Source organism: Myotis lucifugus, unplaced genomic scaffold (genome assembly GCF_000147115.1).
Source record: "Myotis lucifugus unplaced genomic scaffold, Myoluc2.0 scaffold_157, whole genome shotgun sequence".
Lineage (NCBI taxonomy): Eukaryota > Metazoa > Chordata > Mammalia > Chiroptera > Vespertilionidae > Myotis > Myotis lucifugus.
Window position 1 is genome coordinate 1,844,208 of NW_005871205.1, and position 14,293 is coordinate 1,858,500.

The 14,293-nt window shown below is 50.3% G+C and overlaps 1 protein-coding gene across 1 annotated transcript; it reads left to right on the top strand.

Annotated features, from left to right (window-relative positions):
• Window positions 1–3,364: 3,364 nt before the first annotated feature.
• Window positions 3,365–14,247, top strand: PIPOX (pipecolic acid and sarcosine oxidase). The gene is made up of 8 exons (XM_006095541.3): window positions 3,365–3,478; window positions 4,970–5,118; window positions 11,471–11,684; window positions 11,971–12,153; window positions 12,639–12,791; window positions 13,158–13,316; window positions 13,889–13,964; window positions 14,204–14,247. The coding sequence occupies exons 1-8, from the start codon at window positions 3,365–3,367 to the stop codon at window positions 14,245–14,247; spliced, it is 1,092 nt and encodes a 363-aa protein (XP_006095603.2).
• Window positions 14,248–14,293: the final 46 nt, after the last annotated feature.

Below are 14,293 nucleotides of genomic sequence, written 5' to 3' on the forward strand. Positions count from 1 at the left end.
CGGCTTTGTAGCTTTTCTGGAGGACGAACAATAAGAAATGTTACTGGGCAGCCGGCAAAACGGAGGTGAGAACAAAGAAAGAACTTGCCCCGACCCCGGAACCAGGGACCGGGGAGATCTAAAGCATCTGCATCCCCGGGGGATTCCTCCTCCTTTCACAAATTGTCAATGGAAGCACAATTTTTGTAGAATACGGAAACTAATGAGCATTAAGCTCAATTACCTCGCCAGAGTCTCTTTAGATCTTTGCTAACACACACACACACACACACACACACACACACACACGTGACTAGGGGTTGTGATCTGTGTGTCTGTTTGTACCCTGCTTCTCCTCCTCAGTGTGATTTCATATACCGTACACATTTCTGCGGAGCCCACCGTCCTTGCGCCTGTCATTTTGAACCGCCACATAGTATTCCATTGTGTTCACGTGCCAGAGTTTGTTCAGCGATTCCCCGTGGCCGGCTGTTTCCAATCTTTTCTACTCTAAGAGCACAGCTGTAAATGTCTTCATACAAATGTTTTTTTCTCCCCTTGATATTTCCTCGGGGTATAGTTCCCCAAGTCAGATTTCTAGGTCAGAAGGTTTAAACGATTTCACTGTTCGTGCACACTGCCCCAGCGTTCTGCGCGGTCCCCGGACACTCTGGGTTGCCACCCTCCTCTCCGTCCCCACAGCACTGACACCGTCAGATGTTATCGTTGTTATTTATTTTTGTTCACTTAATGGGCACATAATCGTGCCTTGAAGTTATTTAATTCCATTTCTTTCATTGCTAGTGAGGCTGGGCACACTTCCATGCGAGGATTTACTATCTGCTTTTCCTTGTGTGTAAACGGTTTATCTCCTCTGACATCTTATCAAGAGAAATCTGGGGGCTGACCTTATATATTTATATCAAGCCTTTATATGTACTTAAATAGTACGTTTTTCTCGGTTATGCTTGCCATTTTTTACCCTGTGGGAGCTGTCCAATTGGGAGGGGGATGTTATCTGTGCCTTGTGGGTTGGGGTGAGGTGGGGCTGAGATGACTTATGGATTCTAGAGTAATTTTTTTTTTAGAAGGAAAAAGAAATCCAGTCATATGGCACCTCCTCTCTGGGCTTCTAGATTCCTAGAAAAGCAAGGGCTGGGCTGAGAAGACAGCTTGTGGCCAAGGTCACTCAGGGGCATTCTTTGCTGGGGGCGGCCGCTGAACAGAGGCCTGGCTGTTATGCTCAGATTTCAAGATCCCCACAGACCAACAGGGAGCCAGCCAAGTCCGATGCAAAAGCAGAGAGTCCTTTATTATTATTAGTACAGACCCGGGTCTGGCTCCCAGCCCTCTCTGACCCAACGGCAAGAAGGGGGGAGAGAGATCGCCGTGAGAAAAAACAGGGTTTTAATAGGGGGTGGAGTGAGGGGACTGTGGGCCCTGCCGATTGGCCAGGCGCAAGCCGGGTCTTGTTACATAGGATGCGGTAATTCTTATGGCTCGCACATCCCTCAACTGTCATTGGTTAGTTTAAAGAAATCTCGGGCGTGGCCAGCAGAGGCCTGGGCTTCCGGGAAGAAGGGGGGTCTGAGCACATGGCTCCTACCCCAACATGGAGGATACGGGGTAAGATGGAGGGCATAGCCCTCACCCTTTCACTGGCAGCTCCCTGAGTTCACATGGATATCCCGGTCCATTTTTTCTCCCACTGACAGTATGGCCATGAGAGAAACAGCAAAATGTTCAAATTAGAATCATCATGACAAGTTCTGACTATTCCCCACTATAGCACAGTGGTTAAGGTTCTGGAGCAGGCACACCTGGGTTCACACCTCAGTGCCTGGGTTTAGCAGGTGTGTGGCATTGGGTGAGTTACAACCTCTGTAAGCCTGGATGTCTTTGGCTGTAAAGTGGTATTTTGGCATGGCTGCATAACCAATCACCCCAAAACATAATGGCTAAAAACAACGATCGTATTTATCCCATCTTGTGATTTTGCAGGTCAGGAATTCAGACTCGGCTTGGTTGGGTGATTCTTTTGCTCCATGAGGCATACGTTGGGTCACTCAGTGGTATTTAGGTGGTGGCTGGGCTGGGCTGGGCTGGGGTCCAAGATGGCTTCACTCTTACGTCTGGCTCTCCATGTAGTCTCAGGGCCTCGCCACGTGGCCCCTCCCACAGGGCGGCTGCACTTCTAACATGGGAGCTCAGGACTCCAGCAGTGAGCGCTCCAAGACAAGAGGGAGCTCCCAGTCTCTGAAGGCCTGGGCCAGAAAGAGTCCCATTGTCACTTCTGCCATATTCTATTGGCCAAGCAATCACAGAGCCTGTGATAGGAGGAGTGACAGAGAATTCGGTCATCTTTAACCTGCCAAAAGTGGGGATAAAAATACTTGCGCCTAGGGCTGTAAGGATTAAGCAGGACAATGCATGCGGAGGCAGTTTCACCGTGAAGCTAATGAAACGTCAACCAGGGGGCTCCTTAATTGCATGGTTTCTTCCAAGTCCTAGCACCTAATTTTGTATTCATCATTTTCCTTTTCCTCTTCTTAAAGAGGACCGCCAAATCATATGAGAATTAGGCCCTACCCATCCTGGCTCCGTCCCAAATGCATGTGGAAGAACTTATTTAGCACACTGCCTAGCCCAGAGGGAGCGCTGCATGGGCCCCTCCATGCCCTGGGCTGGTGCCTGGCCCCCTGCCTGTGGCTCAGGAGAAGGCTGCTCCTCTCACTCTGTCCTTTCCATTTGTTCAGGATCATTTCTTCTTCCCCTTTTAGACAAAATGAAAGTAAAACACGCTGAGAGTAATTTTATAATCACAAGGCTGCCCTCTCAATTGGCCCCAGCACCTAGCCCCTGACCTCACCACCCCCAGGGAGGTGGACCTTATCCTGGGCATAGTGCCAAGTTCTTAGTTCGGCCCTCTAGAATCTTCAAAGGAAACCAGGCTGAAGAGAGGAAAGCCAGCAGGGGGAGGCAGCAGTCCTGGTGCCCAGCTTGGTCTAGGAGGCATTGAAATTCCAGGGCCGAGGTCCCAGAGACAAAGATCATAATGAGACAGGAAGGTGGCAAAGGAAGGAGCCCATTTGCATGACAATAATTGAGCCAAGAATAGAAAGCTAGAGAGATGAAAGGGTGAGGCTGGCAGCTGAGCTGGGTTAACCCTCACAAATCAGACTACCCAGCTCTGCTCTGCAGGGGAGGCCAGGCCGAGCCCGGTGCCAGGCTTTGGGGGAGGGGAGAAGGACACCGCCCCAGGGGATTGTGGGAATGCTGGCCAGGCTGGACTTTGCCCTACTCCTCCTCCTTCAGCCCAGGGCCCCGCTTTGCTCGCCCTCTCCTTTGTGTGTGGGCTCTGTGGCTGTGGGGCTAAGTGGGCATCATGGCTGCTCAGAATGACCTCTGCGATGCCATTGTGATCGGGGCGGGCATCCAGGGCTGCTTCACTGCATACCACCTGGCCAAGCACGGGAAGCGCGTTCTCCTGCTGGAGCAGGTACTGTGTCCCCTCTGTGCTCCTGACCTTAGGGACTGTCCCTGTCTCTCCCCTAGAGAGAGGTTCCCAGAGCTGGCAGGCTGTGGGGCCAGGCCAAAGGGCCTGGTCATCACAAATTCTGTGCCATCTGTAGCTTAGCTGCCTGGTGTGCATCATCACAATGCAAAGAAAGTCCATCGCGCCCCCCCCCCCTCCAAGACCCATGTCAGGTTTCTAGGTGTATTTTCTCCTTTTACCCCCGCTCCTCGCCCCCCGCCTGCCCAGTTCCTGCCCTTGATCAAGAAGTGTCCCAGGCCCTATCCTCTTCCTTCTTGCTATCCATTCTCTTCTGTGCCAAAATGGTTGATCTGGCCCAGAAAAAGAATCAGTTCTGCTTTGGGTAACCTTAAGTAAAGCTAATTTTGTCTGGAGGCAAGGCTGATTTGTCAGCCTCAGAGGTAGGATTCTTCCCTGCACATTCCTGGCCTCTCACCCTGGCACCCAGCGGGGGCTTCTGTTTTTTCTGCCGCCTCCAGATAATAGCAGCCGCCTGTCCGATGCACAGGAAATAAGACTTAGTTTTCCTTATAGAAAAGGTGACCCCAGGCAGCGCTGTCTACTGTGACCATGCACATGTGGGTGGGCATGCCTGTCTACAGGGCTCTTCCCAGGACATGTCCACCCAGCTCACCTGCCAAAGATTTCTCCCCTCCCCTTCTGCCTGGTTTGGTTGATTCTTCTGGGTAATAAGCTGGATTGGTTGGAAATTTCAGAGAGGAAGGGAGAGAGGAATAGATTTCAGAGAGGAAGGGAGAGAGAGAGATAGAAACATCAATAATGAGAGAGAATCATCGATCAGTTGCCTCCTGCACACCCCCTACTGGGGACTGGGCCTGCCACCTAGGCATGTGCCCTTGATTGGAATCCAACCCGGGCCCCTTCAGTCCGCAGGCCAATGCTCTATCCACTGAGCAAAACTGGCTAGGGCTGGAAACCTTTTTGTATTTCTCTGTCATTTTTTCTCAAAGCCCGAGGGATTCTTGGTTCAACCTTGCAGGCAACTCTCCATTTTTTGCTAAATCCCAAGTGGTTTCCTTGTCCTGAGTGATCCGAAGCCACAGGGAAATAGTCAGCATCCGTTTCCTTGTCCATGAAATGAGGGGCTAGACTAGAATGATCTCAAAGGCCCTTTCTAATTCTGCTTCTCTGTGCCTCTAAGTAGGATGGGGGAGCAGCAGGATGACTGAAGACACACTAACGAAGGGGCTTCGGGGATGTGAATGATGTTAGCAAAAAAGGAAGCCGAAGAACTTCTGTTCTGACAGCCAGATCAGGAACGTGGTCATAAAGGGAGAATGTATGGAAATATTTAAAGAATAAGTGCTCTTGATTGACAGCTCCTGGTTGACTTGATGAGCTGGCTTTTAAAGGGGGGTGGGAGGTGGGCGTGGGGGGGGCGGGGGAGTGCAAGGAGTAACAGCTTCAGTTGCCTCTCTTGTTTTCCACTTCCAGTTCTTTCTACCACACTCCCGAGGAAGCTCCCACGGGCAGAGCCGGATAATCCGAAGGGCATACCCTGAAGAGTTTTACACCCAGATGATGGATGAGTGCTACCAGATATGGGCCCAGCTGGAGCACGAAGCTGGAACCCAATTATACAGGTTGAAGAATTCCTTGAATCATGGGGCCTGGCACCTGGAGGTGCTTCTAGGATGTGAGGGAGCAGTGCCGTGCACATTGAAATGCCATGGAGGGACACAGGGCCTAGGGGAGTGCCAGTTACATGGAAGCATTCTGCTCACCGTCATGATCACCCACAGGTCCAGATGGCTCCTGCCGGGGTCTGAGTTTCAGGGCTGGTTCAGACCATGTGTCCAAGGCTAGTCGAGGTCGTGTCTGTATCTCCCTGAAGCCATCTGAGATTCTGTTAGGGCAGGGATGGTTATAGAACAGGAGGCTGCTGTCTTGATTCTTTATCTTCCTACTAGTATCATAACTTTTCATGCTGGGTGCAGCTCCCAACTCCCAGAGTGACCCCTATAAATCCATTTTATTCTCTCTGAACGCCTCCTCCCATGGAACAAAGTAGGGATGCTCCTCAGACCCCATGGCTTGCCAGGGAGTGAGCCTGCAGCTCTTTCCTTGTTGCCCCCATGACAACCCTCAAGGCCCCCTCCTAACTGACCTTTCACACGCTCGTGGGGAAGAAAGCCTGTGATACACAGAGAACGTTAACCACCCAACCACCTCCGCTCCCATCTTCTCTGTGGCTCTTTTTTCCCCCTTCTTTTTTATTTTTATGGTTGATCTCTGTGGCTCTTAACTGAACTTCCTACAAAACTCTAGCTCTACCCTACAGGGTGGCAGTTATTTTAATGGACAGGAACCAAGAGGTTACTGTTCTGTTGCAAAAACACCATTAACTTAAGAACAAAGTGAAATCCATTATGCAAATACAGCGAGGGCAGCTAATTACAGATTGATTCCAGAGGCAGCTAATGCACCCAGCACCCAAATAAAGGAGCATGTCCCGCTGAGGGGCGGCCTGGCAAAGGGACCCCTGTCTGTCAGCCATCTGCGAATACTGCTGAGTCTCTTGTGCTAAAAGAAATGCTGAGCCTTGGAGGGCAAACTTCTTCCTAGTAGACAAGGAGGCGACTAAAAGAGACGTTAGAAGAGTGTCTGGCCCTAGCCGGTTTGGCTCAGTGGATAGAACGTCAGCCTGCAGACTGAAGGGTCCTGGGTTCGACTCCAGTCAAGGGCACATGCCCCGGTTGCGGGCTCGATCCCCAGTAGGAGGCGTGCAGGAGGCAGCCAATCAATGATTCTTTCTCATCATTGATGTTTCTCTCTCTCTCTCCCTCTCCCTTCCTCTCTGAAATCAATAAAAAAATATTTTTAGAAAGAAGAAGAGTGTCTGGAGTCAGAAGGCTTGAATTTGCCTTTGTGCTCTACCTCTTACCGGCTATGTGACCTTGGGAAAGTTTCTGTACCTCTCTGTGTCTCATGTTTTCTCACAGGGTTTTGTGAGGATTAAACGAGACTTGTGAAATACTTGGCACAGTGCCTAGCACTTTTCAATAAATGGCAGTTCCTCCCACCTGTTTTGGGTTAGCCACATCCTATCTCAACTGAGCCAGGGAGGAAGTAGGGCAGGAGGAGACAGGTGGGATGCAGCAGCCAAGAACATCAAGGGGAAAGGCTGCTGGAAAGGGAGAGAGGGGAAGGCACCCTTGGGTAGGAGATGCTCATATTTTCATAATCTTCTTTGGCAGGAGGACAGGACTTTGGATATCAGCTCTGACACATTTTAGCTGTGTGGTTTGGAGCAAATTGTTTAATGTCTTTGAGACTCAGTTTTCTCATCTGTAAAGTAGGAGTAATAATATCTATTTCAGGGGCTGTTGTGAGGATAAGTATGAAAAGGGCTTAGACAAAGCATCATCATCATCACATATTTAGTGCTTATAGTAAGAAAGTCAAATTGTTCTAAAACTACCTGATATTTTTTAACTCATTTAATTCTCATTAAATCTCATTAGAGGGTTGCTACTGACTAGTCAGGGCCTAAACCCATTAGTGCAAATCACAGAATTCTTATAGTCTAGAGCAGGGTTTGGAAAACTTTTCCTGTATATGGCCAAATAGTATTTTAGGTCTTGCAGGCCATATGGTCTCTGTTGCAGCTATTGAATTTTGCCCATTACTCAACTCTACCACTGCAGTGTGAAAGCAGCCACAGAGAATATAGTTGCAACAAATGAGCATGGCTGTGTCCCAATAAAACTTTCCTTATGGACACAACAATTTCATATAATTTTCATGTCATGAAATTTTGCTTTTTATCAACCATTGAAAAATACAAAAACCATCTTGGCTTGTGACAAGAACAAGTGTCAGGCCTGGCTTGGCCCCTGGGTCATAGTTTGCTGGCCCCCTGGTTTAGAAGATACCACAAATTGGTTACTTTGTCTACCTCCTGTCTCCAAACAAGTTTATTGCTAAATCATCCCAGATCAGAAGACTGCTAATGTATGGTACATTTAAAGACAGACACATACATAGCCCTCCTTAAAAGACCGTTCTGATGTCTCACAGCATCAATTATGAAAAAAGAAGAGTAAAGTGAATGTGCTTTGAAAACCTTAAAAGTCCTATGGAGTGTTAGGTGTTCTGTATTATTATTATTGACAAGTCCTTTCTATGGCTAACCTAATTTACTCAGGCACACTAATTTATTTGGTTCTTTAACTTAGTAGAGGACACAGAACAGATACTTCCCATTCCAATTCCTTTAGCTGTTGTTCTTAATTCGGATTTTCTAAATGATCCATCATCTTCGTGATGGATCATATAGTAACAGGTCCTTCTGGAAGAACTAGCACAATATCATAATCTAACTGATAGATATGGATGCATTTACTTAATGCTATTTGATGATGATTTTAAAAAAATAACACCTTCAGGAGTTGGTAGGTGAGGCGGTTGCTCAATTCCTTTTCTTCTGTTCTGTCGCTTCCTGTGACAGTGGCATACTAAACATGGGTGAGCTCGGGATATTTGCATGTATTCTGGAAACAGACTGTGACACGTGTCAGATCACAAGGTCTGAATCGTTGTGATGTGTACAGCCAGGACGTTGATAGCAACAGCAAATCCCAGCTCTGTGGCCCCTCTCTTCCCTGCCCCGCCTTTTCCCTTTGAGGCCTACCATCTAGCTCCTGACCCCGGCTGCCCCTGCTTAGCTGACAATATCAGATAAGATCACAGCCGTAGGCAGTACAGCTGCTGGCAGAACCTGGTGGCCCCCTCCGCAGCTGCTGCTTCCTGTGTCTGCGAAGTGTCTGGCTTGTCAGCCACATCCCCTCCCTGGAGCGGTCTTTGTTAACCGATTCCACCTCGGCCCACTGAGCAGAAGATGAAACGCCAGGAGCTCCTCCAGCACCAACAAAGACAGCAGCCACCACCCAGTCCTTACTTGAATCCCTTCCCCAAGGTGACTCTGAGAGCTGGCTTGCCTGGTACTTTTAACCCAGAGAGGGGGAAGCTGGAGACGGGGCTAGGACTTGGCAGATGTGGGGCGAGATGTCTGCCCTTCCCCCCCAATTCCTCCCCACTCCATCTTGCCTCCCGTCCTGCTATAGTAACTGGGAGAAATCCCTAATCACCAACTCCGTGGCTTTAGTGGGGCCGTCGAGTTGATGTGAGCCTTGGGAGGAATCTTTGATTACCTCTTCCTCGTGCCGGGTCCAGCTGGGGTTGGGAGGAAGGCGCGATTCATACCAAATGCTTTGCACTCAGCTGAGGACATTCGAAGAGTTGGGAGCTGCACTCTTTCCAGGGTTTCCTGAACCCCCAGCCTCACTCGGGGTGCCTTCTTGCTAGGCCAGCCCTGACCAGTCATTTTCTGGGCATTTCTTTTTCCTGTGACGCCTCCCCAAATTTTGTAGCCTAGGTCAGAGCCAAAAAGAGGAGAGGGAGGCCCAGGGCACGGGGGCGAGAAATTGATGCAGAATGAGCAGTCTGTTTATTGGGATCTAGAAAAGCCATTAAAAAAAATAAGCACTTAAATGATTTTCAATCTGCCCATGGAAGTCATCTATCTTCATACCGGGAATAGAGGCCCACTCTCCCATCCCGGTTTTGATTGACTGACTTCCAATTCTCTAAGCATTTCCCACAGGAGCCTCTCACCTATCTCCCATAATGACAGGCCTTTGCATTTCCAGGCAGTGTTTTACATTTATTTCCGATTTGCTCATAATGGTCAAAAAAATCTCTCTCCAATCCGAGGCGCTTCTCCGGCAGGGCACCGGTTTCCCTCAGGCCAAATAGCTCAGCCGTGATCCACGGAAAATGAGAATTTCCCAAACGCATCTTCGGACGAGGGGAGGGTCCGGCATCACCGATTCAGATGGAAAAGTTCCCACTGTTAGATCAATATCTGGACTAAGAAATAAATGCCACAGGGGCAGAGAGCGGGAGCAAAATGATTACGATCGGCACAATTACATTCGCCGGCAGAACCGGCTCGCTGATTACTCCTCAGGATGGGGCGCCCCCGCTTCACCCGCCACAGGACGGCTTGGGAATGAGAACGTCACTCAGCATTTCATAATTCAGCAGATCGGCCCGTTGTCTTGGCCTGCGTTCATTTCCCCTGTACTGTACGTTCCTGTGAGAGGGGTTCTTATTTCAAGGAAGGAAGGGGAGAAGGAGGGAAGGAAGAAAGAAAAGGAAGAAGGGAGGGAGGCAGGGAGGAGGGAGGAAGGGAAAGGAACTAAATCTGAGAGCATATGAGGGACCAAGGCTGATACATTGCAGGCAGGGTTAGGCTATGGGTTCTACTTCCAGGCCAGCGATCTGACTGCTATAGGGAGGGGTTAAGCCAAAGTCTTTCCCAGAATTCTACCCAGCTACAACCCCATCGGGTAAAAAGGGTTCAAGAACATACACTTGGGTGACTTCTTAATTATCCTGTTGACCATGATGTTTACTAGGCAAGTTTCCATTAGCTGAGCACCTATCTGAGGTTCTTTTTTGGGGCCACAGGAAAAAGGCCGTCTGCTGCTAGCGGGGATTTCTCTAGCATCCTTCCTCTGCTGAGCTTTGAAGAGGCAGAGGTACTTATTGCTTTCTCACCAGCGGTGAACGCTGGGTAGGCGGGGGCCATGGCAAATGAATTGGGCACGCTGCGTGGCTCTGTGTACTGACACCAGCCCCGGGGCCCGCTGTGTTCCTAACCCCTCCCAATCTTCTCTTTAATCCCCCCAACCAGATAATGTGGGATTTGGAAGCATGTAATATCCATGAGACTCCATTATAGGCTATTACGAGCTTTATATGCGGTACCCGGAGGATGTACCAGGCTGATGCCAGTCACTACGGCTGCTGAAACTGAGAGCGATGACAGGAATGGTTCCCAGGGCCGAAGTGACCTTTCCATTGTTTAGATCAGTTTCCACAAAAGAAAAAAAAAAGGGATCTCTGGTTTCTTGTGACGAGAGACAGAAGCATTACAGAGAAACCGCTTTTACTCCCGTAGTGAGTAGGAAGCACAGAGGGAAGTATAAGGAGAAACAACATTGTAGAATCACTAAATTAATTGCTGGGGCCTTAAGAGGCCATCGACTGGCATTTCTGCATGAAGGTGCCATTGGCATTTGGGTGGGATCTTCCTGGGCATCGCAGGGTTAGCATCCCTGGTCCTTGTCCACTAAACGTGAATGGCAACCCCCAGGCATTGTGAAACTAAAAAAAAAAAAAAAGGCCCATGACATTTCCACATGCCCCTGGGTTGGCGATGGTGCACATTGATGTGGAACCACCAATAGTCCAATAGACATTGTCACAGAGGAGGAACCTGGGGCCTGGAGAAACCAGAGCAAGGTCACAGGGGATGCTGGGACTGGCCCCAGAGCCAGACCTCCCAATGTAGGACCCTTTCCACAAAATGCGCAGCCTCGAAGAAGGAACAGAGAGACAGACAGACAAGGAAGGGACAAAACATTACCTGACAAGAAAAGGGACAGAGAAAAGAAAGAGCAGGGGTGGGGGAGGAGGTAAAGGGTAAAGATGAAAAACAGTGAATAGATAGGGTCAGGGGATGGGAGGAAGGGAAGAGATCACATCAAACTCATTGAACACCTACCACTTTCTAGGTGTGGAAATAAAAGAGGACTTAGGATCTTTGCCCTCAAAGTCAGAATGGATATCCTGAGAGGGATGAGGGAGAAACAAGCAAACCGATAGGAGTGAGAGACAAGGGCAGACTTGGGAATGGCCTGGAAACCAGCTCAGTAACACTGTGATTCTTGCAACAGAGTTGAGATAACTTCACTTGTTTGTGGTTTTTTTTTTTTTTTTAATGGGAGGCTGGGACTCTCCTTAATGCCTGGCCCTGGGACCCTTGTTGAAGAATGAGAGAGAATGGACCAGGGCCCTGACGCAAACCTTCACCCAGGTCTCTCTCTCTCTCTCTCTCTCTCTCTCTCTCTCTCTCTCTCTCTCCAGGCAGACTGGACTACTACTGCTGGGAGTAAAGGAGAATCAAGAATTAAAGGCAACCCAGGCTACTTTGTCTAGGCGGGGGGTGAAACACCAGTGTCTTTCATCTGAAGAACTGAAGCAACATTTCCCCAACATTCGTCTGGCCAAGGGAGAAATGGGACTCTTGGAAGAGTCTGGAGGAGTTCTCTATGCAGCCAAGGCCCTCAGGATCCTTCAGGTGAGACTGTGCAGTATTAGGGGCAATGCAGCTCCTGATCTGGGCATCCTGGGTCCCAATCAATCATGCCCCAACCCGCCTTCCCCCACTGGATGAGAGCCTTCGCCATGCTGGCTTTAGTCTTGACCTTTGGGCGGGGCAGTTGTATATACCCTGCCAGGTCTTGCCAATGTGGGAGAGGAGGTCTAGAATCTGCACTCCTTTCTGCCCTAAGCAAAGGACTCTTTGTCCACCAGGGTGAACTGCATATATAACCATTTGCCCTTCTCTGGTCCTGTCCTCTCAGGATGCAATTCGACAGCTAGGAGGCAAAGTGTGTGATGGACAGAAGGTGATGGAGATAAAACCAGGGCTACCGATCATAGTGAGAACCACCTGTAAGAGTTACCAAGCCAACAGCTTGGTCATCACGGCAGGTCCTTGGACCAACAGGCTTCTCCGTCCCCTGGGACTTGAGCTGCCTCTCCAGGTAAGGGACTCGGAAGCCCGAGAGTTGGTGCTTAAGAGAAGAAACTTTGGAGCCAGATGGCCACTTACTGGTGGACAACTTTGGGCAAATTCGTTTCCCTCACTGAGCCTCCAGTTGTATAACCTGTAAAATGGGGGGTAGGGCTGCTGGAGAATTAAATGAAAAGGTATACATAAAGCCCTTCGGAGATGGTCTGGCCACTTGTAAGCACTCCATAAATAGAAGGCATTGTTAACTCCTGGAGAGAAAGCAGGAAGGCTGTTAGTTATAGGAGAAGACTAAGAGTGGGAGAAGAGAGAGATTCAGAGATTTTTGTGCATCATGATATAAGGTAACACACAAATGACATGAGAACTGGATTAAAAGGGGATAGATGAGTGAAGTGGGGCATCCGGGCTGTATTGCAGGGCTGTAAGACCCCAGCGTTGTCTTTAGAGTTCCAAGGCTTTCCCCTTTCACCTCCCACTTCCTCTCCCTGCTTCTAGACCCTGCGGATCAATGTGTGTTACTGGCGAGAGAAGGTTCCCGGAAGCTATGGTGTGTCCCAGGCCTTTCCATGCTTCCTGGGCCTGGACCTCAGCCTGGCTCCCCACCACATCTATGGGCTGCCCTCTGGAGAGTACCCAGGGCTGATGAAGGTGAGTGAAAGGCAGAGAGAGGCCAGGAGGGGTCCACACAGAATCGGGGCCACTTCGGTTCCCAGCGGACTCCCTCAGATCCCGGTGGGCGGCAGCGGGCGTCTACTCACTATTCACGACTTGTATTGCAAGACACCCAGCTGTCCCCGCGCCCCACAAGGGGAGCCCTTCCTTTGCAAACAGAGGGTTGGCGGGGAATGAACAACTAGGCAACCTAGCGTGGCAGCAAGCAGCATTTGTCAGGAACTGGGGAAGGCTGGGATGATGGATGGGGGCACTGTGTGTACAAGCCTGTCCCCCGGGCTGGGTGGGTGTGCGGAATGTCGGCCCTCGCAGCTCACTCACCCTGCTCTGGTTGGGAGCCAGGTCTGCTATCACCACGGCAACAACGCGGATCCCGAGGAGCGGGACTGCCCCGCAGCATTCTCAGACATCCAGGACGTGCAGATCCTGAGCCGCTTTGTCAGAGACCACTTACCTGACCTAGAGCCCGAGCCTGCCGTGGTGGAGCGTTGCATGTACACGGTAAGGGGGCGGGCGGCCCCGGAGAGCAGGGGAAGGAGACAGATTGGCCTGGCGCCGCTCAGGCTTGACTCTCCTCGACTCCTGACATGGGATGTGACTTGAAACAAATGAGTTAATTTCTGTGGTTCGGTTCACCTCCACCAGAGAGGGCCCATTAGAGGTTATTCATATGCCTTTTCATTAGGAAACTAGACTTACGCCTGGCAGTCCTTCACTATGTCTCCCAGAAGGGCTCTAAAAGATTTTTTGGCAAGATGTTCTAGTCGAGCCGGGCCTTAGGGACAAAGAGAAGAGACAGATGTCACCAGGGCCTGAGGCATCTTGGCTAAGTTCGTTTGCGCGCATTAACTGAGCACCTACTGTGTTCATGGCTCTGTGGAGGAGAGAGGCAGATGGACAAATGAGAAAGGCTGACATACCCAAAGGGGGCACTGGCGTGCAGAGAGCGTTCCTGCGCCGCATTCCCATTCTTTCTGGAAAGGAAGCCAGCCTAACCCTCTCCCTCCTGAGCCTGAAGTTAGTTCTTCCTCCCTCCGTCCTCCAAGGACACAGGTGTGACTGTTTCTTTCTAGGACACCCCTGACAAACACTTCATTCTTGATCGACACCCGAAGTACGACAACATCATCATTGGTGCTGGGTTCTCGGGTGAGTCTGAGGAGGGGGAGATGGGGGGCCTTAAAGCCGAGTGCCAGTGCTCGCTGCCAGGCAAAATGGTGTTAGCTGGCCATTGGGGGCCAGCGCCTGGACACTGAGTGTGTCAGGGGCTGCGCAGGGAAAGTCAGAGGAACGGGTGCTCCTAGTGGGAGGCTCTATCTCGGACGTGTCGGGGCCTCCCAGCCCCAGTCCTCTGAGGACCGCCTGACAAGCTGCCTCTCTTCCTCTAGGCATGATCAAGCTGTCCCCTGTGTGGCAGATCCTGTATGAATAAGCATGAAGGTGACACCGTCCTATGACTGACACCTTTCGAATCAGCC

Coding starts and splice junctions, on each gene's coding strand:
- PIPOX (XM_006095541.3), top strand. CDS start 3,365: ATGGCTGCTCAGAATGACCTCTGCGATGCCATTGTGATCGGGGCGGGC. Junction 5,119..11,470: donor GCTGGAACCCAATTATACAG/GTTGAAGAATTC, acceptor CTCTCTCTCCAG/GCAGACTGGACTACTACTGC. Junction 11,685..11,970: donor AGGCCCTCAGGATCCTTCAG/GTGAGACTGTGC, acceptor CTGTCCTCTCAG/GATGCAATTCGACAGCTAGG.